Source organism: Anguilla rostrata, chromosome 4 (assembly GCF_018555375.3).
Source record: "Anguilla rostrata isolate EN2019 chromosome 4, ASM1855537v3, whole genome shotgun sequence".
NCBI classification, from domain to species: domain Eukaryota; kingdom Metazoa; phylum Chordata; class Actinopteri; order Anguilliformes; family Anguillidae; genus Anguilla; species Anguilla rostrata.
In genome coordinates this window covers 28,746,026-28,772,680 of record NC_057936.1, presented here as the reverse complement: position 1 = coordinate 28,772,680, position 26,655 = coordinate 28,746,026, and the positions used below count along the sequence as shown (strand labels likewise).

The 26,655-nt window shown below is 39.9% G+C and overlaps 1 protein-coding gene across 1 annotated transcript; it reads left to right on the top strand.

Annotated features, from left to right (window-relative positions):
• The first annotated feature begins 452 nt into the window (after positions 1-452).
• On the top strand, positions 453-25,424 carry aspm (assembly factor for spindle microtubules). The gene is made up of 29 exons (XM_064332033.1): positions 453-907; positions 2,396-2,539; positions 2,702-4,262; positions 4,398-4,490; positions 4,662-4,763; positions 5,098-5,244; positions 5,607-5,843; positions 6,194-6,261; positions 6,350-6,491; positions 6,892-7,022; positions 7,401-7,576; positions 7,747-7,892; positions 8,480-8,565; positions 8,651-8,863; positions 9,000-9,204; positions 9,331-9,482; positions 9,791-9,919; positions 10,029-10,223; positions 10,974-15,980; positions 16,552-16,718; positions 16,998-17,157; positions 17,250-17,459; positions 18,000-18,149; positions 18,508-18,699; positions 18,833-19,025; positions 19,119-19,273; positions 19,551-19,727; positions 19,833-20,005; positions 25,030-25,424. Exons 1-29 carry the CDS (start codon positions 623-625, stop codon positions 25,130-25,132), a joined length of 10,899 nt encoding a protein of 3,632 aa, XP_064188103.1. The 5' UTR covers positions 453-622; the 3' UTR covers positions 25,133-25,424.
• Positions 25,425-26,655: the final 1,231 nt, after the last annotated feature.

Genomic DNA, 26,655 nt, shown 5'->3' with positions numbered 1-26,655 from the left:
AGTTTACGTTTTTTACTAAGTTTGTCCATGTTTTATTTTTTATTAATTTATTGATTCTAAGGAAACATTCATGTCAAAAAATTCTAAGCTGCCGTAAGAGCGTATTTTACACCATTTTATTTCGTAAACAGTTTCGATTGAATAATAACTCATTACATAGTTTACTCATTTTTTTAAATGGCATCATAAAATATCAATAACATAATTTTTTCATAGTTTAATTTTCCGTCTTTTGATCTGCTGGCTATTGCCATATTCATATTTTCTGCATGTCCCCGCCTATCTTGGTCCAGCCCTATGAGATCAGTGGGTATCGTTCAAAGAGGGTGTGGCTTTCTTGTATTTAAAAAATATTAACCCCATCCGATTGGTCTGCCTTTGTTGTTCTTTCACGGATTGGAAGATGAGTGAAACTCACGGCGCAATTGGTCACTTTTGGTAAATTCAAACCAGGGCGGATGTTTTGGGAATAGCGTGGACTTGCCGTAGTTGACCGAAATCAGGCTTCTTTTTGCCTGAGCAGCAGCAGACCCTATTTACAGGCAGCGCAACGTTAAAAATTAAGTGTAGCCATGGAACGTAAGCTATGATTTGTTATGTATGATTAGAAAGTATATACATTATGAACAACATTAGGAAAGGCGACTTCTTGGACATTAGTCCAACAAACCATCCTCCGATTAATTTTTCACATAATGACAAGGAGAACACGAAGTCGGTTGCGGTGCTAAGTTTAGTGCAATTTTCAAGGCCTCCTTATGTTAGTTTTGGAACTGTCAAGTTGGGTACAACGAGATCCGAAGTTTTATGCATTGAAAATCCAATAGATGATGCGACGGATGTAAAAGTGGACAAAGTTTCCTCGACCAAAGGGTTTTCTGTTGAACAAACGCAGTTCATAATTCCGGTAAGTGCAGTGCGTTATATTGAGTTTGTTTTCTTGTTTGGTCTAGCTAGTCATTGCGAGCTTGTCTGCTCGCGTGCTGGTGCTTCAGGTAGAGTGAAATAATAATGTGAGATATATTACCCAGCTTGTGGCTAGCTACCACCATTCCTTGCTGAAGCGCTCCTCACGAATTCGCGTTCTGTGGATCTTCCGTTAGTTTACCTTAGTTTATGTAACTTTGCTAGCAAAATTGGAAAGTTTAAATTGCGACTAAACGTATTTTGCTTAATTTAACGTAGCAATTGCACTGATCTTGCTAGGTAAGTTTGTTAACCACACGCTTAAGACGTTATCATCGTGCTAACTTTAACGCCGTGTCTGAAATTAAATAAAAACAGTCAGTTCTACAGTGGGTCTTGCTATACCTAAATTCACTGTTTCGCTAGGCTTTTGTGCCAACTTAACTTACTCGACATGATTATTTAAACTAACGTTAACCGACTACGAACAAGGTAAACCAACTTCGCTGATCCTATTTTAAATGACAGGTGCTTGTGTATCGTGCTGCATGGGGTTACTTCGGATGGTTAGTTCCGTTACCTAGCTAGCTATACTCCCGTTTTAGAACAAGTGGTTACTTACCATTTTCAAATCTGTGATTGCATTTCTGTTAGCTAGTTTTTTAACGAAACAATCAGAAATTGTACAAAATCTTAGTTTTTGTTCAGTACAAAGATTCATGGTAAAAACATGGCTTTCATGGTTAAAAAAACAAACAAACACAAAAAAACTGGCTTTCGTGGGAACATGCTCATACTAATGGCTTGTGACGAATACCCGGATGCATTGATCGTTGAGAAACAGAAAGGAGGGAATATTCATATGCAATACAGATTGTTTCTGTCCAGACCTGCACTGTACTGAATTAATGCTGCTTCCCACCAGTGGCAACAGCAGTAACCGCATTTTTTAAAAATGCTACGCGCCTGTAACTCAACCTTGCCACCCCTCAGCTACTGCTATTTTTAATGGTTAGATTGCTTGAAGTGTTGCCGTACTGTCATCCAAATATCTGGTAAAATAGAGTTTATACGGTATTCTAATTTCATTTTGAAATAACATTTGTACCTATGGACATGCCACCTGATCAGTTTGGTGTGATTTAGCCTAGGTCGTAGCCTGCCTTGTGGTACCACTGTATTTACTTTTGCTGAAGTTTTGTAACGTGTAGTTTTCTTGAATAAATGTCATTACAACAGCAAGAAGACCTTCATTTGCTTGCTTTAGAACTGATGTAATATTTCTTGGAGATTTGTTTGTGAGGGTAGTAGTGTGTAATGAGGACATAAGCATCTGTGCAATATTGCTTGGAACTTTCTTTGATAAACTCCTAAAATGCAATCTAAAAACTACTGGAAAACATCAAGCTGGTTTTTCAGTTCATATTTATTGACTGTGAAATTAACTATGCATTTAAATGAATTCTTTCCTTCCCCTTTGAACATGAAGGCTGAAGACAGTACCTGTCTGACAATACACTGGACGCCTGCAGAGGAAGGAAATGTCAGGGAACTCGTCACTTTCATTGCCAATGGTATTAGTAAACACCAAGCTATTTTACTTGGCAGAGCAGAGGCACCGAAAAGAAAAAAGGTATTGTCTTTTTAAAGCAGAGCCATTCAATAGAACACCGTATTCTTAAGCAAACTGTTACAAGTGTTCCAGACTAATGTACTACCGTGTGTGTATGCATTTGTGTATGTAAATATATATATATATATATATATATATAATTCAAATTATTCTATCTTTCAGAAAAGTTTATGGGATTCCATTAAACAGAAGAAAGCAGCAGATGTTTCTGCACCTTTTAAGGAAAAGAAAACCAATCCTTCACTGAAAAAAGCTGCCAATAAAACTTTCCATGTATCTCGACAACCACAGTACAAGACGGAGAGAGTGCGAAGCCCTCTGAGATCATGTAATGAAGAGCTAGTACTTCAAGAGAGGGTGGAAGTTTTGACGGGCTCCATTGAAAATCACCAGGAGCGGTTGGTGCAGGAGAATTGTACACCTGTTCCATTTGAAAAGACCCACGTAACGTCGGCACAGACTAGACTTGAGAGTGTTGTCTCCTCGAAGAACTCGCCAGTTGTTCTCCTAGTTCCAGCTGCCAAACTATTTGATGCAGGGGATGTTACTGAGGGTCCTTGTGCTGTAGGGACACCATGCATTACTGATCAGAAAAATGTGAACAGAGTGCTGAATATGACTCACTCTCCCATTTGTACTCCAGAAGATGGTGGCAATAGATTGATACCTTGTATCCACTCTGGTCAGAGCCCAATCAGTAGTGAAGGAAAGGTTCTCTCGTGTGTAGCCCAGCCCTTTTTGCCAGGTACTCCAGTGTTGTCTGTGAAAGATGCTTTGGCAATCATTCATTCGGATCTAACTGAGTTGGATGGAGCAAGCCCTCCGAATGCTTGTTCAAGCTTTGATTTCTCTGATTCTTTGGAGTCGGTCAAGGGAAACTGTGGTGCGGACCAAAGTCCTGCTGCACCTGAATTAACTGAGCAAAGAGTTCAAGAAGTTTCCACTGAGTTGGAGGCTGTAAAACCAAGACTGACTTTCTTGGTTATACCTAAAACTGACCAAGTGAAGAGCTTTGAAAATGAAGCAAATGATGTTGTTCCTCTGAACTTCAGGAAAATTCCATTCTCATCCTCTACTGTCACTAAAAGCAGATTGGATCTAAATCAGGAAAGTAGTCGGACAATCAGGAAAACAAGAACTTCAAAGCGTCGGCTTTTGGAGAAAACGTTGGAATTGTCGGTGGACAGCTCTGCAAAGTCCAGTCTTCTTGGACAGCAACTTGTTGGTGGTCTTCCTGTCATTGACTCGGATGCCAGTCATGACACTCATGATTCTATTCGCTCTCCACTGGTGGCTATGCCACCATCTGACTTTTCTCCAGTCAGGTGTGCTCACGCAGATCATTTTACAGTTTCCCTCCCTCCTAGCTTGGCTCAACTGGATTTGTCTCCAGTCATGGCAACTCCTTCCTGTAAGTCTCAGACTTCAGTCAAGTCTGACCTCACAGTGTTTTTAAATGTCCAACATCAATCAGAGGTAACGTCTTTGATGCCACAACACGATGAAACTCTTGTAGATGCACAGTCCAGTGTGGCTGTGCCTGCACGGTCTCTGTCTTGCAGCAAAAAAAGAAAAAGTGATGAGTTCTTGACAGAGAAAGGAAAACCTTTCCAAGTGAAAAGGAGCCGAGTGTTTCCAGCAGCTAAAGAGACAAAGAAAACAATTCAAGACAGGAAATATAGTTCAAGGTCCACGTCCCAGAGCCTGCGCAGGAAAACAGTTGGTAAGATGATTTTTCTAAATGATATCTTGCAATTGAATGCGTCAATCATTAATTTAATGGAAAATGTTTATTCTTAGAATTCTACTGGTTCTACAGAGTGACTTTATAATGTTTGTTAAACACGTTTCCTTATAGTATCACAAAGTTCAAATCTTGCTGCATCAGCAGTCACAAAAGCTGCAAAATCTGTGAGTGTGGCCCAAACCAAACTTCCATTATCAAAACCAGGTCAGTGGGGGTAATAGTTCAAGCTTATATTTGAGTTGTTATAAGTTGTGTTTTTTTTTTTTTTTAAATCCCAATTGCAAAGTTTATGTTTTGATTTACATTAAAATTTAAATGGCTTAATTTCAAATTCAGGAGTGGTGGTGATAATTTTTTTTTTTTTTTAATGCTCAGCGCCACAGTCTTTGAAATCCTTTTCGTCGTCATCTGTGAAGACTGCCAAGGTTGTAGCAGTTGCTCAAGCACAACTAACCTTCATAAAGCCAGCACAAACAGGTATGAGCTTGATTGTATTTTCAACTGTTATCTCTGTTCTAATGTCTTTATTAACTCTGCAAATCTATTTACCTGATTTTAGTGACACCTTGACATCATTTAAAAAAATGTAGCATTTGCGGTTTTTGTATTTATTGCTTTATTTTCATGGTTGTAATTTGTGTGTTATTGTAATCTTGGTCATAAAAACATGAATTGTAAATTGAAAGAAACAACGATCAATAGGTCTACAAAACAGCATCTGCTTAATTGTTTCTCAATAAAGTAAAATATATTAATGTTCTTATCTTTTGTTTAATTTGTGGAATAGTATTTGTCTGATTACTGTTTACAGTGATACCAAGACACCCATTGCCATTTGCTGCCAAGAATATGTTCTATGATGAACGGTGGATTGAGAAGCAGGAAAGAGGATTTGTATGGTGGATAAACTATGTTCTGACTCCAGATGATTTCAAAGTCCGCACTGAAGTCACCAAAGGTAATTCAGTAGAATAAATATTATAGATAAGACATTTAACACTTTACTGGAAAAAAAATCGATGAAGTATATGGCTCAGTATTGTAACATTTGAAGCCAGTTTATCGTCCAGCATGAGAGTGTCGCTGCGACCAATGACATGCAATGGGCGTCACTGGTCGTTGCAACATTTGGTCGGGCAATATGGGCTTATGCACTTTGCTGTCATAAATACAGAAATCAATTTCTGAATTAGAAGTCACTTTCATCGTGTCCTTCATTCATTAAACATTTAACATGGCAATGGAGTGAAAATTTTGGATGCTCAGTAGCAATTGTGCTTCATTATAAATCTGGTGGTACATTGTTTCTCTTTTCTTTAGTGAATGCTGTATCCTTAGCAATGGGAAGTGATTCCTCCAAGTGTCCCAAGGCGCCTACAAAAGAAGAGATGTCCTTTAGAATGTACACAGCGAGGCGGCGATTGAACTCCCTCCGTCGTGCTGCTTGCAAGCTCTTCACATCAGAGGCTATGGTGAAGGCCATCCAGCGTCTAGAGCTTGAGGTGGAGGCCAAGAGGTTACTGGTGCGCAAGGACAGGCATCTCTGGAAGGATATTGGTAAGCCCTTTTCACTCAAAATAAGCGAGGTATGTGTCTGGAATGCACAGAAATAATCTGTTCAGATATTTTGCTATGGCTGGTTAAAATATTATTCCAGAAAAGTTAAAAGGTCTGTATAGCATGAGCATACCTGTATTTCTGTTGCATTTTGCAAGTTTCTACACAGCAAACCATTTCTTTATGGACCTCGCTTTGTACACGGGGGTGTTGTCATGCTGAAACAGGAAAGTGCCTTCCCCAAACTGTTGCCACAAAGTTGGAAGCACACAATTCTCTAGAATGTCAGTGTCAATTATGGTAATATATATTATCGTTTATTGATTTTAAATTTTTTTTTATTTTTGTAGGCGAACGACAGAAAATTCTCACCTGGCTTCTGTCATACAATCCACTTTGGCTGAGGATTGGACTTGAGGTATGCTTATTTATGCAAGTCATTTGCATTCATTTTATAAAAATTATGTGTATATGACTGTTTCTGTCACTGTGTACTTTATCTTCAGACCATTTTTGGGGAATTGATACCGTTGGAAAGTAACAGTGATGTCATGGGATTGGCAGTTTTCATTTTGAACCGGTTGTTGTGGAATCCAGACATTGCTGCTGAATTCAGACATCCAAAAGTGCCACACCTGTACCGAGATGGTAAGCATAAGCTTCACCGCATGTTCTTACACACCTAAAATGTATGTATGTATGTATGTATGTATGTATAGGATGTTCAGGTCTCTGAAATATTTAACTAGGCATAGAGGGGTCTGGTTTTAGTGACCATTGACTTGTCAATATATTTGCATGCAATTTACATTTTATATTTTTATTGTATTTGAGCACTTTATCAATTGAAACTGCTTGTTCCGTTTAAGGTTTTTCTTTTTTTTTTCTCAAATTAGTGGTAATAAGGAATTAATACGATGTAGTTTCATGTACTGATTTTCGTTTTCATACTGCTGTTTGATGAAAACCAAGTTTCCTATCTCTGAGATTGTGCTTAATGTTAAAATCTGTTAAAGTGTATGTGTTTGCTCATTTGCCTGTTGAACAGGACATGAGGAGGCCCTGTCTCGTTTCACTTTGAAAAAGCTACTCCTGCTTGTCTGCTTTCTTGACAAAGCCAAAGAATCAAGAATGATTGAACATGACCCTTGTTTGTTCTGCATGGATGCTGAATTCAAGGTGATATATTTTGTAGTGCTTTGGAATTATTTTGATAAATCTGCAGTTGTTTTCCTTTATGATGAATGCGTGGTTAAATTTGAAAAAAAAATGTACATGGAAAAAGTGTTGGCTTATGCTTGGAGTAGAAATTTAATAAGGCTTGTAATGAGAATTCATTGTTCAAAGCTTGAGCAAGATTTAGTACATTTCAGATGTGCAGTTAAATGTCACAGTAATTGGCTCTCTGCCCTCAAAATAGTCCAAAATAGTTTTCCAAATTTCATTAGTTCTATTAAGAATTCTGTTTTTAATAATGTTTACGGTGATTATTTTTACTGAGTAGTAATTGCTTTGATCATTTCGAATAATTTAGATTTTTGCATCTCATCTTTCCAGACCAGTAAGGACCTGCTGCTTGCATTTGCAAGGGATTTTCTGAGTGGTGAGGGAATCCTTTCTCGCCATCTTGGATATTTGGGCTTGGCGGTTTCCCACGCCCAAGTGCCACTGGATGAATTCAACTTTGCTGTAAAGAACTTGGCTTCTGACCTGAGATGCGGGATCCGTCTAGTGTAAGATAGCTTTCCACCTGTTAACAATTCATTTTGTTCTGCCGACTGTTCAAGCAAACACAAAAGTTGGGAAGACATCAGATTATTATTTTGGTGCTAACTCATCAGACCTAACTCCAGATTGTATGCATGTTTTTGTGATTGCGCAAGTCAACATTTCTTATTTATAGGCGAGTTATGGAGCTGTTCACCCAAGACTGGAGCCTCTCTCGTAAACTCAGGATGCCTGCTATAAGCCGTCTTCAGAAAGTACACAACGTTGAACTTGCGCTGGACATGCTGAAAGCAAAGGGAGTCGACTTTAAAGATGAACATGGTAAACAAGCATGAACTATTCCATCTATTCGATATTCCATCGGAATTATTTGCTAAACTTTGAATGATTTGTGTGAGGATGTATCTTATAAGACTAAATTATTTGCACACAAAAGTAGTAGTCATCTCAAGCTGGCTTGACGTGTTATTTTTACCTATTATGATTTAATTTTAATGTTGAAGAGAACAGCCGCTTGACAGCTAATATGTGGCTTACTCAGGGTTATGGAGTCAGGAATTTAAACCTGGCCTCAAGGCTCAACTGGTCTTGAGTCAGGGATGCATTGGGTTTCATGAGTCAGGCCAAAATGATATTAATGTTGAATTTGACACATTTGTTATCCTGGCCAGATCACAACCCATGGGTTGATTCTGCTGTGCAGCCTAAGTATTGAAGCCTAAATATTGGCTTTTTCCTTGCACAGAAGAAATGAGTAAAATTAGTTTACTAGTTTGACAAAATTTGAGTTTGATTTTAATGACTGTGGAGATGTATAAAAGTAGAAATGGCAATGGAAATTAGTATTCTTTGTTTGGTGTCATTTTTAGATTGAGAGTTTAGCCCTTCCATTTTGTGTAAAAATGCAGGTTGTGCTATTGACGCCAGAGATATTGTGGATGGACACAGAGAAAAGACACTGACCCTGCTGTGGAAAATCATCTTTACCTTTCAGGTATTCCATTCAACTCCTTTTTTTTTTTTGTTGACCGGAAAATACCATTTCTTTGGTCATCAAAGTCTGATCTTTACATCTTTAGGTTGAAGTTTTGCTGGACGAAGAACAACTCAAGGAGGAAATATGTTTCCTCAAAAGAACATGGAGAACCAGGCAGAAACTTGATGCATTGAGGGCTAATCAGGATGTGGCAGAGAAGCCAAAGGAGAAAAGGCCTTCATTCCAACACAGCAGTACGGAAATCACGCTGTTGATGGACTGGGTCAATGCAGTTTCTGCATTTTACAACTCAAAGGTTGGTTCATCGCTTTGCATTTTGTACTCAATTCGATCCCAATGAATTTCTTTCCTAGAACATGTTCCTTTGCAGCTATGATGCGGAGTAATGTTCTGTTCCTCATTCTCTTCTATGGACTTGCTCTCTGTTTTAGGCAGAGAACTTCACGGTATCTTTCTCAGATGGGCAGATTCTTTGCTACCTCATCCATTATTATCATCCTTCCCATCTGCCATTGGAAGCAGTGTGTCGGAAAACCACGCAGACAGTCGAGTGTGGCCAGCAAGGCAGGGTCGGGCTGAATTGTTCATCTAGCGACTCCGATAGCTCTTTTGACACGTGGCCCGGGCAGCGAAATGGTAAATGGCACATACCACAAATTAATTCATTCATTTTTTTTTTTTATATGGAGAGCATTTGGATTGGCTACTTTATGAGAGAATTATTGAATGCTGCTTCATAATATGTTCTGTTTATTGCTTCAGGAGCAGGTACAGAAGCATCTGTGGATTTCACCGAGCTTCTGGAGAACGAGAAGAGTAATTTTCAGTTGGTTGATACGGCAGTCTCTTACCTCGGAGGAGTTCCAGCCATGCTGCATACGGCTGATATGTCTAACACTATTCCGAATGAAAAGGTAAGAATGGCTTTTGCCCTGCTTGTTTCTTTTCTTAAGTGACACAGTACTTTGTTCTGTGAATTAATGACTGTGACTCGCTTTTTCTTAGTTTTATAATGTTCGCTAAGCCACACGATAAATATACATACTCTTTTCAGATTTATAAATAGGACCAAAAAAATTTCATTTGTGTATTTTGTATATAATGTGTACGTTTGCATTTGTACTTAATCTACTATTATATGGGTGAATCTTTGCAAATTATGCTGATTTGTGTGTATGAATGATCCTGTTAATACTCATGTTGATATGTTCCTCGCTTTCAGGTGGTTATGAGCTACCTGTCGTTCCTTTGCGCCCGGCTTCTGGATCTGAGAAATGAGACCAGAGCAGCTAGAATTATTCAAGGAGCATGGAGGAAGTATAGACTGAAAATGGAGCTAAAGCATTACAAGGTGTGTACACATCATAAAAACTCTGATGAACGTGCCCTTATATTTAATCAAGCTCAGTTTTATAATTTGTGTGTTTGTTTTTCTCTCTTACTCTCTTTCTCTTGTACAGGAAAGCAACGCAGCTGCCGCTACGATTCAGTGTGCCGTCAAAAGGTTCCTTCAAAGACGAAGGAAAGTAAGACAGAATGCAGCAGCAATCGTTATTCAGACCGTCTGGCGCAGCTATTCGGCACGTCAAGAATTGCGACGGTTGCGAATGGAAAAATTGCAAACTCTGCGGAACTCTGCAGCGACAGTCATCCAAGTATGTGCTATTGCTGTGCTATTGTTTTTTCATTAGCCCGCCTCCGCCATGAATTTTAGTCCTAATACAATGAAAGCTCTAATTATTCCCCCAACACTGATTGCTGTGAAGATTTTATATCAAACACCATCAATAATGTGTGTTCTAGGTAGTGTAAACCATTTTCAGTAATATTTGAAATGCCTTACTATGCCAATAGAATTTTTCTACTATTGCTTTCTTTTAATCCTTTGAAAAGGATTAAAAGGACTAATTTACTGTATTTCAAACGCATACATTAGCATACGTTTTATGCAATTTTGAATTGATGGATAAATTATCTTAACCTTACAAAGCAACTCTGAAAATTGTGAAGAGCTCTTTGCCCAGTGTAACATTTTGCGGTGAGTGTATTATGTATGACCATTAACTTAATGTTTGATGTGTGCAGAATGTTAATGCTTTGTTTAGATTTCATATTATGGTGGAAGATGGCGTGTTTTTAACAAAGTGAACATGAAATATAGAGGTATTGCTGATTGTGGCAGCTAAAAACAAATGTTTCATGCACACGCCATGAAAGGCAGCTATTAACTTCAGCGGTAAAATACCTTGTCAGTATTATGAAAACAAGGTGGATTCCTGCTGGGTTGTGATAGACTGATCTATTTCACTGCAAAGCAAGTGCAGCTCTGGCTTTTTTAAACTTCACAATTTCAAGAACCCTGTTAGTTGAATCTTTTTTTCTTATTTCATAATGTGTTTCTGTAGGCACAGTGGAGGAAGCACTTGGCTATGAAGAAATTCCAGAGATTAAAATACTACACTGTCATGATGCAAGCTTGTTTGCGGATGAAAATGGCAGTGACCGCTTACAGAAGGATTCTGTGGGCTGCCAGAACAATTCAGAAACACAGATGCGCTTGTCTATTGGCAAAAGATGAACGTGCAAAATACCTTGCTCTCAGAAGTTCCATAATTAAAATCCAAAAAAGTTATCGGGAATGGAAGACCCGAATATGGGCAAAGAAGACCAATGCCGCCACAGTGATTCAGAGAGCATTCCGGAAACGGCAAGAAGGAAGACTTGCCCAAAAAAATGTTGCCGCTATAAAGATACAGTCATGGTACAGAATGGTGAAATGCCAAAAACTGTACAAAAACATCCTTCAGAAAACTATCAATATACAGGCATGGTACAGAGGTAACAAAGAAAGACGCAACTTTCAGTTTTTAAAACTACAGCACTCTTCTGCCGTTGCTATCCAAAGAGCATTCAAAGCAAACATTCTCCGAAGAAGATTCTTAGAAATAAGACAAGCGTCCGTTGTAATTCAGCATTGGTTTAGGGCCTGTAGGCAAAAAGAGAGCGAAAGGAAACAATATCTGGAAAAGAAACGTGCAGCCATTACTTTGCAAGCAGCATTCCGCGGATACTTGGTGCGCAAAGCAAACAAGGAACTACAGCGGGCATCGGTTGTGATTCAAACGGCTTTCAGAATGTTTGTAGCCCGAAAGGGATTTTTGTCTTTGAGAAAAGCAGCCCTTGCCGTACAGCAGCAGTACAAGGCTGTTATATTGGGTAGGAAGTTGAGGAAAGAATACCTGGATCGACGGCGCTCTGTAGTTGTACTTCAGGCTTTGTGGAAGGGACGAGCAGAGAGAAAGAAGATCGAAGGAATGCATAAAGCTGCTGTATTGATACAGTCTTACTACCGTAGGTATGCAGCACGGTCAGAGTTCAAGTCGAAGAGAAGCGCCGCTTTGACGATACAGAGCCGTTACAGAGCCCACAGGTCGGGGAGGACAACTCATTTGCGTTACCTGCGTCTGAGGAAAGCTGCCGTTTCTCTGCAGGCGGGGTTCCGAGGCATGAAAGCGAGGCAGAAGCTGAGGAAGCAACACAGAGCAGCCACTCTAATTCAGGCGTCATTTAAAGCTTTCATTTGTCGCCGACAATTTTTGTCTCTCAAAAGTGCGGCTACTGTCCTCCAGACTCGCTATCGGGCACATTTACTCGCCCAGTCTCATCAACGGCAATACAGTCTTCTGCGACAAATGACTGTAAGGATTCAGGCCGTGTATCGGGGCTCTAAAGAAAGAAGGCGTATAAGGAGAATGCACGAAGCAGCAACAACCATTCAAGCATGCTTCAGAAGGCATAAAGCACAGGTGACTTTTGCTGCAGCCAGGTGTGCAGCATCTGTTATACAGCAGCGTTACAGAGCTTATGTCAAAGGAAGACAAGAGCGCAAAAATTACTTGACGATCAGGGATTCTGTCGTGGTAATGCAGTCTGCATACAGGGGGATGAAAGTTAGACACCAAGTCCAAGAAATGCATAGATCAGCAACTGTGATTCAGGCACATTACCGGAGGCACATCATGGTTGTGAAATTTCAGAGATTACGCTGGGCAGCCACTGTTGTAGGTCAGCGGTTTAGAGCAAACCAGAAGAGGAATGTTCAGGTCTCGAAATACGCAGCTATGAAAAAAGCTGCAGTTTGCATTCAGTCTGCTTACCGTGGAATGACAACTAGGAAACGAGTCAAAACGATGCAAGAGGCTGCCAGAGTAATTCAACAGAGATATACGGCTTACCGGGAGCACAAGAGGTATCTTGCAATGAGATCAGCTGTTATCCAGATTCAGCAATGGTACAGGGCTCTTATCATTGCCAGGCTACAACAGAAGTACTACTATTCTTTGCGAGCCGCAGCCATCACAGTGCAATCCGTGTACAGAGGAATGAAAGTTAGGAGAGAAGTTCAAAGGAGACATAAAGCAGCCACAGTGATTCAAGCAGCTTTTCAAATGTACAGAGCAAGGATGGCCTTTAAAGCTGAAAGGCTAGCTGCTACTATTATACAGAGACAATACAGGGCCCATCTACAGAGAAAGAGAGACCAGGAACATTTCTTGAAACTGCGTCACAGTGCCATTGTGATCCAGTCAGTTTTCAGAGGTAACAAGACAAGACGTGAGATGAGGAAAATGCATGAAGCAGCAACAACCATTCAAGCATGCTTCAGAAGGCATAAAGCACAGGTGACTTTTGTTGCAGCCAGGTGTGCAGCATCTGTTATACAGCAGCGTTACAGAGCTTATGTCAAAGGAAGACAAGAGCGCAAAAATTACTTGAAGATCAGGGATTCTGTCGTGGTAATGCAGTCTGCATACAGGGGGATGAAAGTTAGACACCAAGTCCAAGAAATGCATAGATCGGCAACTGTGATTCAGGCACATTACCGGAGGCACATCATGGTTGTGAAATTTCAGAGATTACGCTGGGCAGCCACTGTTGTAGGTCAGCGGTTTAGAGCAAACCAGGAGAGGAATGTTCAGGTCTCGAAATATGCAGCTATGAAAAAAGCTGCAGTTTGCATTCAGTCTGCTTACCGTGGAATGACAACTAGGAAACGAGTCAAAACGATGCAAGAGGCTGCCAGAGTAATTCAATGGAGATATACGGCTTACCGGGAGCACAAGAGGTATCTTGCAATGAGATCAGCTGTTATCCAGATTCAGCAATGGTACAGGGCTCTTATCATTGCCAGGCTACAACAGAAGTACTACTATTCTTTGCGAGCCGCAGCCATCACAGTGCAATCCGTGTACAGAGGAATGAAAGTTAGGAGAGAAGTTCAAAGGAGACATAAAGCAGCCACAGTGATTCAAGCAGCTTTTCAAATGTACAGAGCAAGGATGGCCTTTAAAGCTGAAAGGCTAGCTGCTACTATTATACAGAGACAATACAGGGCCCATCTGCAGAGAAAGAGAGACCAGGAACATTTCTTGAAACTGCGTCACAGTGCCATTGTGATCCAGTCAGTTTTCAGAGGTAATAAGACGAGACGTGAGATGAGGAAAATGCATTCTGCTGCCACTGTGATTCAGTCGCAGTTCAGGATGTACCAGTGTCGCGGGCGTTTCAAGAAAATGCGATGGGCTATCATGGCTGTGCAAGGGAGGTACAGAGCCTGCAGAGTACGAGATTCACTAACACAGCAGTATAGGGCAAAGAGAGCTGCGGCTCTCGTCATCCAGAGAGCTTTCCGCGGACACAGAGTTAGGCGGCAGGTCAGTGCGATGCACCGAGCTGCCACAGTCATCCAGAGAAGGTTTCGTATGTACAGAGATAGGAAACGCTTCCTTTCTCTCAGAGCAGGTGCATTGCTTGTTCAACGAAGATATCGAGCTCTGGTAGCTATGAGAACACAACGGAAGGAATACCTGAAGCAGTGCTGGTCAACCGTTATCTTACAAGCAGCTTACAGGGGAATGAAGGTTCGACAGCATTTGCAGAAGGAACACAGAGCGGCTGTGATGATCCAAGCCCATGTTAGAAGACACTTAGTGAGATCTCGCTATCTTAGGCTGCAGTGGGCCACAAAAGTTGTCCAGCGACATTTTAGAGCCCAAAAAATGATGAAAGCAGAAGTCCAATCTCTGAAAGAAAAGATGGCTGCCACAACCCTTCAAGCCGCTTTCCGTGGAATGAAGACAAGGAAGCACATAAAACAAATGCAGGGGGCTGCCAGTGCTATTCAAAGAAGTTTCAGAACATACCGGGCACACAGGAAGTATCTTTCCCTGAAAACATCTGTTCTTGCCATTCAGCGAAGGTACCGTTCTGTGATTGCTACAAGACAACAGAAAGAGCACTATCATCGTATACGCTCCGCTACAATAACCCTGCAGGGTGCTTATAGAGGTTACAAGACAAGGAAGGAGATGCGACAAAAACATGCCGCTGCAACTGTGCTCCAGGCAGAATTTCGAAGGCACAGAGCGGTGGTTACATTTCAAGCAATGCGATTGGCTGCTGTCATCATTCAGAGACATTATAAATCTTACAAACAGAGAAAAGAAGATAGAGAGAAATTTTTAATGTTAAGAAATTCTGTCATTGCCATTCAGGCAGCATTCCGGGGACAAAGAGCTCGTAGGGACATGGCTCAACTGCATAAAGCTGCTGTGCTCATACAATCCAATTATAGAATGCATAGACAACGAGTGGCTTTCCAAAGGATGCGCTGGGCTGCTGCTGTTCTTCAACAGAAGTTCAGAGCGCAGAAACTGAGAAACTCTCAAGTGCTGCTGTACCAGCAAATTAAGAAGGCAACAGTTTGCATCCAGACTTCTTTCCGTCGCAAGCGAGCAAGGGAACTGCTGAAACGAGAGAGAGCTGCCCTGAAAATTCAGTCCTTCCTGAGAATGCGTGTGCAACGCCGCTGCTTCTTGCAGCAAAGGGCTGCCTCAGTAGTTATTCAGTCTGCATTTAGGTGTTACCATGCCAGAGTTAGATACGCAAAGATGCAGACCTCCTCAGTGCAAATCCAAAGATGGTACAAGTCATGCCGTTTGGCTCAGAAACAGAAGGCGGAACACCTTGCCATCAGGCAAGCAACAGTGACATTGCAGTCAGCATTTCGCGGCGTGCTGGCAAGGAGACTTGTTGCACGATTGCGTGCTGTAGTCAAGATCCAGTCGGTACTGCAAATGTTCTGGCATCGCAAACAGTTTTTGAATCTCCGGTCGAGTACCGTCAAGATACAGTCTCATTACAGAATGTGGACGGCAAGGAGACGGTTTCTGAGCTACCGGACAGCAGCTGTGACTCTGCAGAAGCACTTCAGAGCCCAGCAATTAATGAAGGACCAGAGGTGTGCTTACGTAAACACTCGGAAAAGTATTGTGACTCTTCAAGCGGCAGTACGTGGACACATTGAATACAAAAACTTCCAAAGGTTAAAGAGGAGTGCAGTTACAATTCAGGTATGGACTGCTTTTTCTTATGATTGTTTATGTCATGCATGTAATTTGTGTTGTGTCATGGAGCATTAATTTAACCAAAGTACATTTCCTGTGCACAATTTTATCCTAAATCATTTTTTGACCATTTTATTGAGATGCAACTTGCTTTGCAAGTGTATTGTCATAAACCTAGATTCTGTCTAAAGCGGAATGTAGGGTGTAGGCCCTGGATTCCTGATACAACAGATAACAGCTGCCACCACTTTTTTCAGGATTACTCCAGGCATGCTTTGTCAAATTTGGTGAAGATTGGATCAGCTTTGTAGAACGATAAGAAAAATGTGTGTTTTTGAAAAGAAAAAAAAAAAATTCTAAATGGCAGAACATTTTGGCATTCACATATTAAATAGGAATATACATTTTGTTCAGCATTAACAAAAAGTTCATTGCCAGTGTATAACCAGTTGCATTTATGCAGGGGAATCGAATGTCAAACTGCCTTTTAAACTTATACTTATCAAGATTTTCCACCTTGTGGTAGAGCATAGTTTTTTTATTGCACAGCAATGTTCATTTCTTCACTTTGTTACAGGCTGCATTTCGTGGACACCAAGCAAGACGGCATGCCAAGAGGTCGCAAGCAGCCCTTAAAATTCAAGCTTGGTTCAGGGGAAACGTGTTGCGGCAGAAGTTCATTGCAAAACAAAAAGCCATCACAACTGTCCGCCGGTGTATGCAAACAAGACTTCATCGGAATAGGTAACCTACTCTTAAGTCGGTCGTTATATTAAACATATGACGTGCTTATAAAGAGTCTATTGCTTTTTAAAGGACCTTCGAGATTTTCATATTTGGTACATTCACATTTACTTTTTAAATCTTGAATATTATGGATTGAAAATTTTGTACATGGGGAAAAAACGAAATATCTGAACTGCTTTGACAAAAATGCAGGTACTGATTGCATTTAAATATGTATGCACCCATGCTGTCTCAATTCCTAAGACTCCAATGATAATCAGTCATTGTTTTTGTTAGGTTCCGAAAGGTCCGGCAAAGTGTATGCATTATCCAGAGGAGGTGGAGGGAAACACTTGATGCCAGGCGAACGCATCATGACTTCCTGGAAATTAGGTCTTCCGCAGTTAAAATTCAAGCGTTGTGGAGAGGTCATACTATCCGGTTGAACCTACAGAAGGTAATGCTTGTAATGAATGTATGTCACATTATAGTTTACCATGTTTTTCTCGTGTCCACATTAACATTACAATTGTTTTGTATTTTTCACAGGAACAGAAAGCTGCCTGCGTGATTCAGTCATCATATCGTGGATACGTGCAGAGGAAAGCTTTCCAACGAATGAAGAGGTCCGTCTTGGTCCTACAGAAACATGTCCGAGCACTGCGAAGAGGAAAAGAGGATTTGGAGACCTTTAAGAACACAAAGAGCGCTGTCATCACCATTCAAGCTTTCTGCCGTGGGTGGCTTGTCAGACGACAGGTAATTGCAATGATTCAATTGCAAACTAGAATCTAACTAATTTTCCTCAAGCTACCTGTTTAAAGCAGTTTAAAGGGTATGGGAGTACTGCATGTGATATACTTCATTTTCGAAATAGCCAGTATAGATTCTACATGACCTCACATCACAAACAAAATATGAGTTTTTCCCTCCTTAAAACCTGAATGTTTATGCACTGGCAGAAGAAAGCAAAACTGGGCCATTCCAAAGCAAGAAATAATGTATTTAAACATAGAAAATAAAAAAAGTACATATTTGCATGTTAGTTTTAACAATTGTTGTTGCATTTTCTTGTATTTGAGATATGTTTTAAATCTGAATTAAACAATATTTCAGATCTGACAACCTAACTTTGTATTGATTGTTTGGCACATGCATTTCAAAGCAAATACACCCACATTTTTAACACTATTTTTGTGGACGAATTTTGTAGCTAAACATCCAGGCCTATTCGTAAGGAAGGCAGTCATTGCAGGACATCCAATGATCCAAAAGTGCCTTTTTTTTTTTCTTCTGCAGCTGAAAGAGGAGGCCCAAACCAGGAGGAGACACCGTTTCTCTGCGGCAGTTTACCACCACCTTTGTGCCATAAAGATTCAGCGAGGGCTCCGGGCCCATTGGGCACTGAAGTCTGCTAAGAGACAGTTGCACTATGTTATTTACATTCAGGTACACTGAAAATAACTGGTATAGTAAATCATTTTTCACTTTTGCTGCATATGTATTTATTTTTCTAATGGAAAATGTTTTGAATGAGTGGTCAGTTTTTGTTGGAAACAGTTTTGTAAGAAACCCTTTGCCAAATGCAGAATCTATAATTTGTGACCTGTTTCGCAAATCACCATGTTTTAGGCGATGGTAATGATATGTAATTGATAGATCAGAGCTAGAGATGCTTGGTGTACAGTATTATTGCTGGAGTACAGTGTTAAGGTCATTTCGAGTTCTGTCTGGTGGTGTTTCAGGACAGTGAACTTAGCATGGTGTGTGCGTTCGTGTGTTGATTATCCCCCCCGCCTTTTACCAGAGGTGGATCAGAGCTAAGCTGCAGAAAAAGAGGTACCTTGAAAAGAAGATGAAGATCATAAAGGCGCAGAGAGCAGTTAGAGGGTGGTTATCTCGGCGCCACACGGCTGCTGTCGTCATCCAACGTGCTGTAAAGAAATACTTGTCCAAGAAACGAGAACTGAGGGTGCAACGTGGAATCATCGAGGCACAGGTACACCGGAACTATGTGGAAAAGGCTACATTTAAGGTTATCTCTGATGTTCACCACAAAAATAAGTGCAGCGGGGTGCCGTGATTTAAGACCTATGTAATGGTTTAAAAGGTGTTTTTTTCTTTCTTTGAAGGCATTGTGGAGAGGACACCGATCACGAAAAGCCAACGACACACCAAAAGTTGTTGCTATAAGGCACCGCTTCAGGAAAGTAAACCAAAGGGTCAAAGAAGAGGACCGACTTTGTAACAAGACCACAGTTGCCATAGATTACCTTCTTCGATACAAGCATTTCTCCTACATTCTTGCAGCTTTGAAGCACTTGGGTAAAAAGTTTTTATTTTTGGTTGCTATTGCATGGATTTGAGACCCCTTAATCAAGTGGATGTAACCACTAATGGTGATTTTTATTATTATAGAGACTGCAACCCGACTTTCTCCTGAATGCTGTGAGCGCCTTGTGAACAGTGGAGCTACGCTTGTCATATTCACTCTCATAAGGAGCTGCAATCGAAGCGTTCCCTGTATGGAAGTGATCACCTTTGCAATCCAAGTTCTTCTGAATTTGTCAAAAGTATGTTGTTTCCACAAGTTATAAAACTGCCTCATCAGCATCTTTTTCAGGGTATACAGATGTTATTAATTTCTGTTTTGCATTATGAGAAAAACACACTGCCACTTCAGTGGTAGGTCAAAGATATGTAGTGCTGTTCTCTTGCATTTGTTTTTGTTGGGTTAGAATGCAAATCCTCTACACAAAAAATATGAACACTTGTTGATGGGTAGTGTATTTGTATTGCTTTTATTCATTTTTTAAATTTCACACATTCATCTATTTTGTGCCCCTTTAGTATTATAAGACCACAGAAGCAGTTTATGCTGTGGAGAATTCAGTGAACACACTGTTGGACCTGCTGCAGATCTACAGAGAGAAAGCTGGGGACAAGGTGGCAGACAAAGGAGGTAGCATTTTCACCAAGACCTGTTTTCTCCTTGCCATCTTGCTACAGGATGAACAGAGGGCTTTGGTTAGTATGTCATTTTGATTGTGTGTTAAAAAAAAAAAAAAAGTGACTGGTTGCATCAGAGAGTACATAAAAGAACTATTTTAATCTCTCGAAACTGTCTTGCAGGAGGTAAGGAATCTTCCCAAAGCCACAGATAGAATTCGCAGTTTATATTTTCTGACGGCTCGAAAACACAAAATGGACACGGAAAGAACGGTGACAAAACTGAAGATGAATGTGTCCCTTAACGGAAGCCTCTTTACCCAGCCTACCCCTCGAAAAGCAAAAGCACGGCCAAGGTAGGTTTGAAATGGATTGACTCTGTTTAATGTCATTTGCCTTGTTGAGCCATGCGCTGCGATGTTGTCTGATAAACATTTTTGTTTTCATTTCCTTTTTATTGTCATGGGTTATTATTTATTACTTGTTTCATTTATTTTACGTTTCTTGAGATTTATGTGAGATTCAAAACAACGTTGTCTAATCTGTGTGTCAGATTTGGTTTAAAAAAAGAATGTGAAGGTGCTTCACTGTGAAAATGCCTATCAGGAATGGATTATTTAGCTGCCATTTTTCAAATTTTAGAAATGAAATGGGCTCATTCAGGATTTGCAGTTTAAAGGGTAAACATCAGATATTATAAATGAAAAACACCACCCAAATGTGAGAATTTTATGATTCAAAATAACATAATTTTATTGAAATAAAGATATAAGCCCTAAAAGATTGCTTAAAAGTTCTTACTCTTCCTCCCCCGCCTCCCCTTTTCAATAATCTTCTGAATGATCACCGACATCATATTTTGTGATGTGATAGTGAGGACATTCGATACTTTTAAATTAGCAATAGCTTGCCCCTTTTCCATAAAAGAATTTGCCTATATCGCTACAACTTGATCCACATAAAGTTATTGCGATATTGTTAATGGAAATAGAGTTATACATATGATGCTGGACTATTTCATTCGCTGGAAGTGGATTAGAATAGATCCTAAGGTAGGAGCTAATTAGCACTGTTAGCATGGAGCCCATTTTGTCTAATGTCCTTGTACTGGACCAAGCGACAACAACTCGCCTCTAGTAGTGAAGCCTTTCTCCCCAGTGGCTGAAGAGTGTACTGCAATGCCTGGTTGCAAAAAGAACTTGAAACCCTGCCCATCCAATGTTAAGTCAATGGGGAAAGCCTGAAAAGAGGCAAATTTTCTCTAGCCGCATTTCCACCACAGGAACTTTACCCCGGAACTAAGAACCTTTTGAGGAACTCAGTGCGTTTCGACCACAGGAACTAGGGTCTAAATTAAGTTCCGGGGACTTTATTTTACCCCCAAAAAAAGTCCCTGCTCGGGGGGTAGTACTTTCCAAAAGTACCGGAACCTTTGGGGTGGGGCGCAAGCGCTGAAAATTTCTGATTGGTTGACAACTTGCAGTGTTTTATTTCAACCGCCATTTTTTAAAATCTGCAGCCGCAAACCTATTTATTTTCAGAATAACTTGAAATCAAACTTGTATGTTATGCGGCGCAGTAGCCTAATTTTGGTTATAGCCTGCCAACGTCTTGGAATTATAACGTGTGCTCTTCTGTTCTTTTCTTGCTTTAGTATTCGTTTTATAAAATGCTAAGCATGCTGGGACAGCATATTACGTACCAAAACATTCAAACGGTTTAATTCGGTTGCTGAATATTTTCTTCCGGATTTTCTTTCTTAGCCCGTTGTAATTGACTCAAAACGTTTGATACAGTTATGTGAGGTATGCGGTAGTTATTGGTGTATATAGTATATTGGTGATACAGTAAAAGCAAACTGGAAATCACCTTCCGCACTTTTTGTCAGGGTAAAGTAACAGGTTAATTCTAGTAATCGTCCCTTTTGCTTTTTCAGACTGCCGTAATTTTACTCTGCCATTCTTCAATTCCACAAAAAGACCAGGAAGACTATGGACTAATTTATGGTGCATGGTTCGCATCTGGAGGGCACACTTCGCTGCTCGGCTAGCAGTAACTCTGAAGGAAAGCAAACGGTGGCTGTACCACTGCTAATTCAAATTTTCACGCAAGTCCGAGTTTTCGTTCTATTCTTGTCATTTTGCGATTAGCCTATATGGAATTGACGATGAGAGAGTTATCAATTCAACAGCAAATTTTTTACAACATGTGCATCTTTTCTGCTGTTGTTGCCAGTTATTTGTGGAATGTGAATGCATTCTGTCACCTCGGATGTCAAGACATGAAAGTGAATGTTCGCATAAAAACATAATGAATGTGTTTGAGAGGATATATAAAACAGTTACAATCTGACTTTGGCCTGTTATATCCTATTTGTTGCATAACAACGGTCCAAGTTCAACTACCAACGACAGTTTTGCTTGACAACTGTAAAATATGCTCAAACGGCTACGGAAGAATATTTCAATTTCAGGTGATTAAATCGATAAAAATCAATAAATACAAAAGTAAGACATATATAGTCATTGTTGGTAACCCGTTGTGTACAAGTGGAATAAACCCCTCCGGGCTGTCCCAGTTATTAGAAAATAATGTAGGCTACTTCGGTGGTGGTATGGGGTTACAGAAGAAATCATAGGACGGATGGACCGACGACAACGTCGCTTTTTCATACGTCAGTGGGCTAATTTGCCTAATCTTCGCGGTGGAAACGCAGACAACAATGGGCTGAAGGAACCTGTTAGTACATTGAAAAGTAGTTCCTGGGACTAAAAGTTCCAGGTAATTTTGGTGGAAACGCGGCTTCTGAGGACATATAAAGTCAATACATTTTGGTTAATTTCAGTGCATGCAATGTGGCTTGTCCTTATGACCGTATGACCATATAAGGACATTCCCCATCCTCGCAGCCAGGCAGAGTGCTTCAGCGGCAGGTGCGATGCTGTGTCATTTTATGATTAGCTAGATTGCATACTATCTCACCATTTTAAATCCAAGGTCCAAAAATGTTGTGTGCTGCGTTCAACTCAAAGACGGTATAAAAAATAGGGTTCAAATGTACTATTCTCTCCCGTTCTTTTGGTTAGTACATTTGAGACATTTTCTGATAAACAAGGTTCTATGTCAAGACGTGATCTTTTTACCATTTTGGGGTTTCAGTTGATTCTCATAGTCTAAAGTCCCGTCTTTTATAATTTGTATATGTTGTTGGTGAAATCAGATTTGTAAGCAGTTCTTTAATGAAGCTTCTTTAAGAAGTCAAGCTAGGGGGATTTTAAAGCTTGCTGTCTTGCTATTGATCTATCTAGTTCTAGTCTGTATCTTATTTTTTTCTTTGAATACTAACATAACGTATGCAATAGCTATCTAGATTATCCGTGGTGTTAATACCTGTGATAGCGTTTCAGAGGATCTTTTATCTGCTCGTTGTTCAACGAGCTAGGGCTGTGCCTACTTTGGCTTCTTCCTCATCTATAGTAGACGTCAAATCATCGTCAAATCACTCAACGTACTGTGCCACCAAATTTAATTTTGTTTTATAATGTGGCCATCTGTGTTGTTGCAGGGACACAATTGTCTTGTGCGAAAACGTGGGCAGGATTAATTACCATGTAAGACTATCGTCTGGTGTGTCTTTGATTCGATCAGATCATGGTCTCCATCCTTTGCTCCACTGAAATTTTCGTTGTTTCAACGGCAAGGTTGGCAGACTTTGGCTTCTGCCCATGAGCACAAAGGAATATCGTGGATGAGGGGTTCCAGAAATCATTTCTCCATTTTTTATATTTCTCATTACTGGAAACCTCAGACAAAAAGAATAAGGAATCGTGTGTTACCCTTTAAAAGGGTACCTGAACATTAGCTCTTTTCTGTAAATGGCCCAGCTGGCATGTAAATTGAGTGGCTCTCTCATGGAGAATTTGATATCCATTTTTGTTCATCCTGTGCTGAATTGGCTTGTCCACTTCTGATATTTGGAGCAGTTGGTTATAAGAGAAGTAGAGGAGGCTACTAGGGATTTCCTACTAGGAAGCAAGGTGATGAGGAAGAACTGCAGGCAACCTTTTTTTCTATGAGCCTTGTCCTAATACAACCAATAGGTGGTGCTACAGGCAAATAACAGATTTTTAATATGTTTTATAGCAGTTTTTTTAAGCTTCACCAAAAGGATATATGCTTCTTTCGCTTCATTTGACCATGTTAATATGATATAAAAATCATCCAAAGTACACTAAATGGTCAAAAATATGTGGACACCTGACATCCAACATCTCATCCAGAATTATGGAAATTAGTATGGAGCTGGTCCACCATTTGCTGCTATAACAATCTCCACTCTTCTGGGAAGGCTTTATACTAGATGTTGGAGCATTGCTGTGGGGATTTTCTTCCATTCAGCTGGAAGAGCATTAGTGAGGTCCTTCACTGATTGGGCGATTAGGCCTGGCTCACAGTTGACTTTCCAATTGAGAACTTTTCTGTATGGACCTTGCTGTGTACCCGGGGGCATTGTCATGCTGCAACGGGAAAGGCCCTACCCCAACTGTTGGGGAAGCACAGAATCTAGAATGATATTGTATGCTGTAGCATTAAGATTTGCCTTCACTAGGAATTAAGGGGCCTAGACCAAACCATGAAAAACAAACCCTGACCAAGGGATGTCCAGATACTTTTGGTCACCATTTTGTGGTCCTGCCATACTTCAATTAATGAAATGACAGTCAATGACCCAATAAGGAGTATGGAGTTTATAACCAGAGAAATGGGGTTGGAATCAAAAAACCATATAAGGATCATTGATTCATTACGTGCTGCATGGAGAATATTTAAACTTTACCACTACATTTGGTCTAATCAATTCTAATTGAGCATTCTGAAATGCAGCTAGTTATGTTATAATAGCATGCACAATTCTGTTTTATCTCATGCAGTGTTTTCATTAGTATTTTAGACCAGTATTAATGCCTTGTCAACATAAATGTATACCTATTTTCAACCAAAGACCTATCTTCCCTACAACAACATGGTTGCATAAGTACCTATGGAGAGATTATACTGTAGCAAGTTGTGCTAGCTAAATAGCTACCTAGTTTAATTTACGACAGGTTTACTAGATTGCATTTGAATGTAAATTTCAAATGCTCACTTTGCTTGTCTATTAACTGTCTACAGACTGAACAGCCACACCTGGTAATCTTCGGCATTTGAAGATGGGTAGTTTTTATTTAGTAAGTTTGGTTGTATTAATGTGTAATTAACTGAATGTGTGTCTCTCTTCCAGCACTGAGCCCCTGCCTCACCCTCCTCTACAGTTCAGGTGCATTTACCTCTCTTGTTGTGCTACCGGTTTTCCCAAGTTTAATTCGATTTTCTATTCTAGAATTGCACCTGACTGGGTCTTGAGACGAGACAAGATGAAAGAAGTGGTGGATCCTCTTCAAGCAATTCAGATGGTCGCGGATGCTTTTACACTTGTGCCTTGAATTGTGTTGAGAAGCAGGTGTGTGGTGTCTGTTCTACCAAGAATGTTTATAATGAATTGTATGATGTACTTGGATTTTTGTGTTTGTGTGACCTGCAAAGTAGACTATGTTGGGCTTGTAAATAAGATATTTGACATTAGTATAGCATGCCTGTACTTTTTCTATGGCAACAGAATTAAATAAAGAAATCCACTTTCGATTTCAGATTTTTATCCTGGTATTATTCATTTTCTTGCGGCGTGTAAAGCATTGGGTTTTTTTTATTTGGCAAATTAAACGTTTTCCACAAAAATTATGTTGTTTGTGTGTTTATTTTAAATGATTTAGTCAGTTTTTTTTTTTCGAAAGAAGCTATTTTTCTTTTCCTATAATTTCTATTTTACTTTTTGTGTTTTTTTTTGTTGTTTTTCTTTTTACAAAAAATAATTTATGAAGTGATTCTGTTCCTACCTGATTTGACTGCCTTTCTTATTGTGGAGTCATGAACACTGGCCTTAGCTGAAGCTAGAGAGGCCTGCCATTCTTTCGATGTTCTTCTGAAATCTTTTGCAACTTCCTGGATGAGCTGTCGTGGTGCCCTTGGAAAAATTGTGGCAGGCCGGCCACTCCTGGAAAGACTCACCACTGTCCTAGGTGCTCCATTTGGAGATAATGGCTCTTACGGTGGTTCAGTGGAATCCAAGATCGTAAGAAATGGCTTTGTAACCATTTCCAGACTGATATATTTCAACAAATTTTTCTCTCATCTCTTCTGGAATTTTCTTTGATTGTGTCAGACTGGCTTCCAGAAACTTTGTGGAGACTACTTCACTTTGATGGTAAGGTTCAATGTGAATGAAGTTTAGATTCAGTAGGGCTGGATGCAATCCAGCCAGGCAGTGTTCATTGAGTTGAATCTAATTATCAATTCAATTTGGTTAATTGGCTGATTGAGTAGCAATTACATTATTACATGAGTGGTATGTGTTTCATAACTTTTTTCATGAAATAAACGAAATAATTATTTTAAAAATGTTTTTGTTTACTCCATTTCCCTTAGTCTTATATGACATTTTGTCCAAATATTTTCAAACAATAAGTGTGGCATATTTGAACTATACTGATAAATGTGAGTGCACTGCATGAAGTTTGATGGATAATGTGCAAATTATTAAAGTAGCAAAAATATATTGACTATTCAGCCTGGAAGAGAAGGGCTCACATTTCCCCCCAAGATTTTAGTCGAAAGCTTTCATAAAAAGTGCATTTATACTACACCACCACAAGGTGGAAGTCGAAGGCCAAAAATGAACTACACACCTCTGGGAAAAAAATTCAGACATCTTGAATGTAATGTAATTGTTTCACAGAAATTTTATCAGAACTTTACAGAGTGCTCCATGACATTTCCCAATGAATGTGTAAGATCTCAACTAATTCAATATCTGTGCAGATAAACCTTGTATTGTTAGACTACTTTGACTCCCAAACAGGCTGTACCACAGCTTACTTTTCTTGTACATACAACTAATGTCACTCGATAT

Coding starts and splice junctions, on each gene's coding strand:
- aspm (XM_064332033.1), top strand. CDS start 623: ATGAACAACATTAGGAAAGGCGACTTCTTGGACATTAGTCCAACAAAC. Junction 8,864..8,999: donor CTGCATTTTACAACTCAAAG/GTTGGTTCATCG, acceptor TCTCTGTTTTAG/GCAGAGAACTTCACGGTATC. Junction 17,158..17,249: donor TCCGGTTGAACCTACAGAAG/GTAATGCTTGTA, acceptor TATTTTTCACAG/GAACAGAAAGCTGCCTGCGT.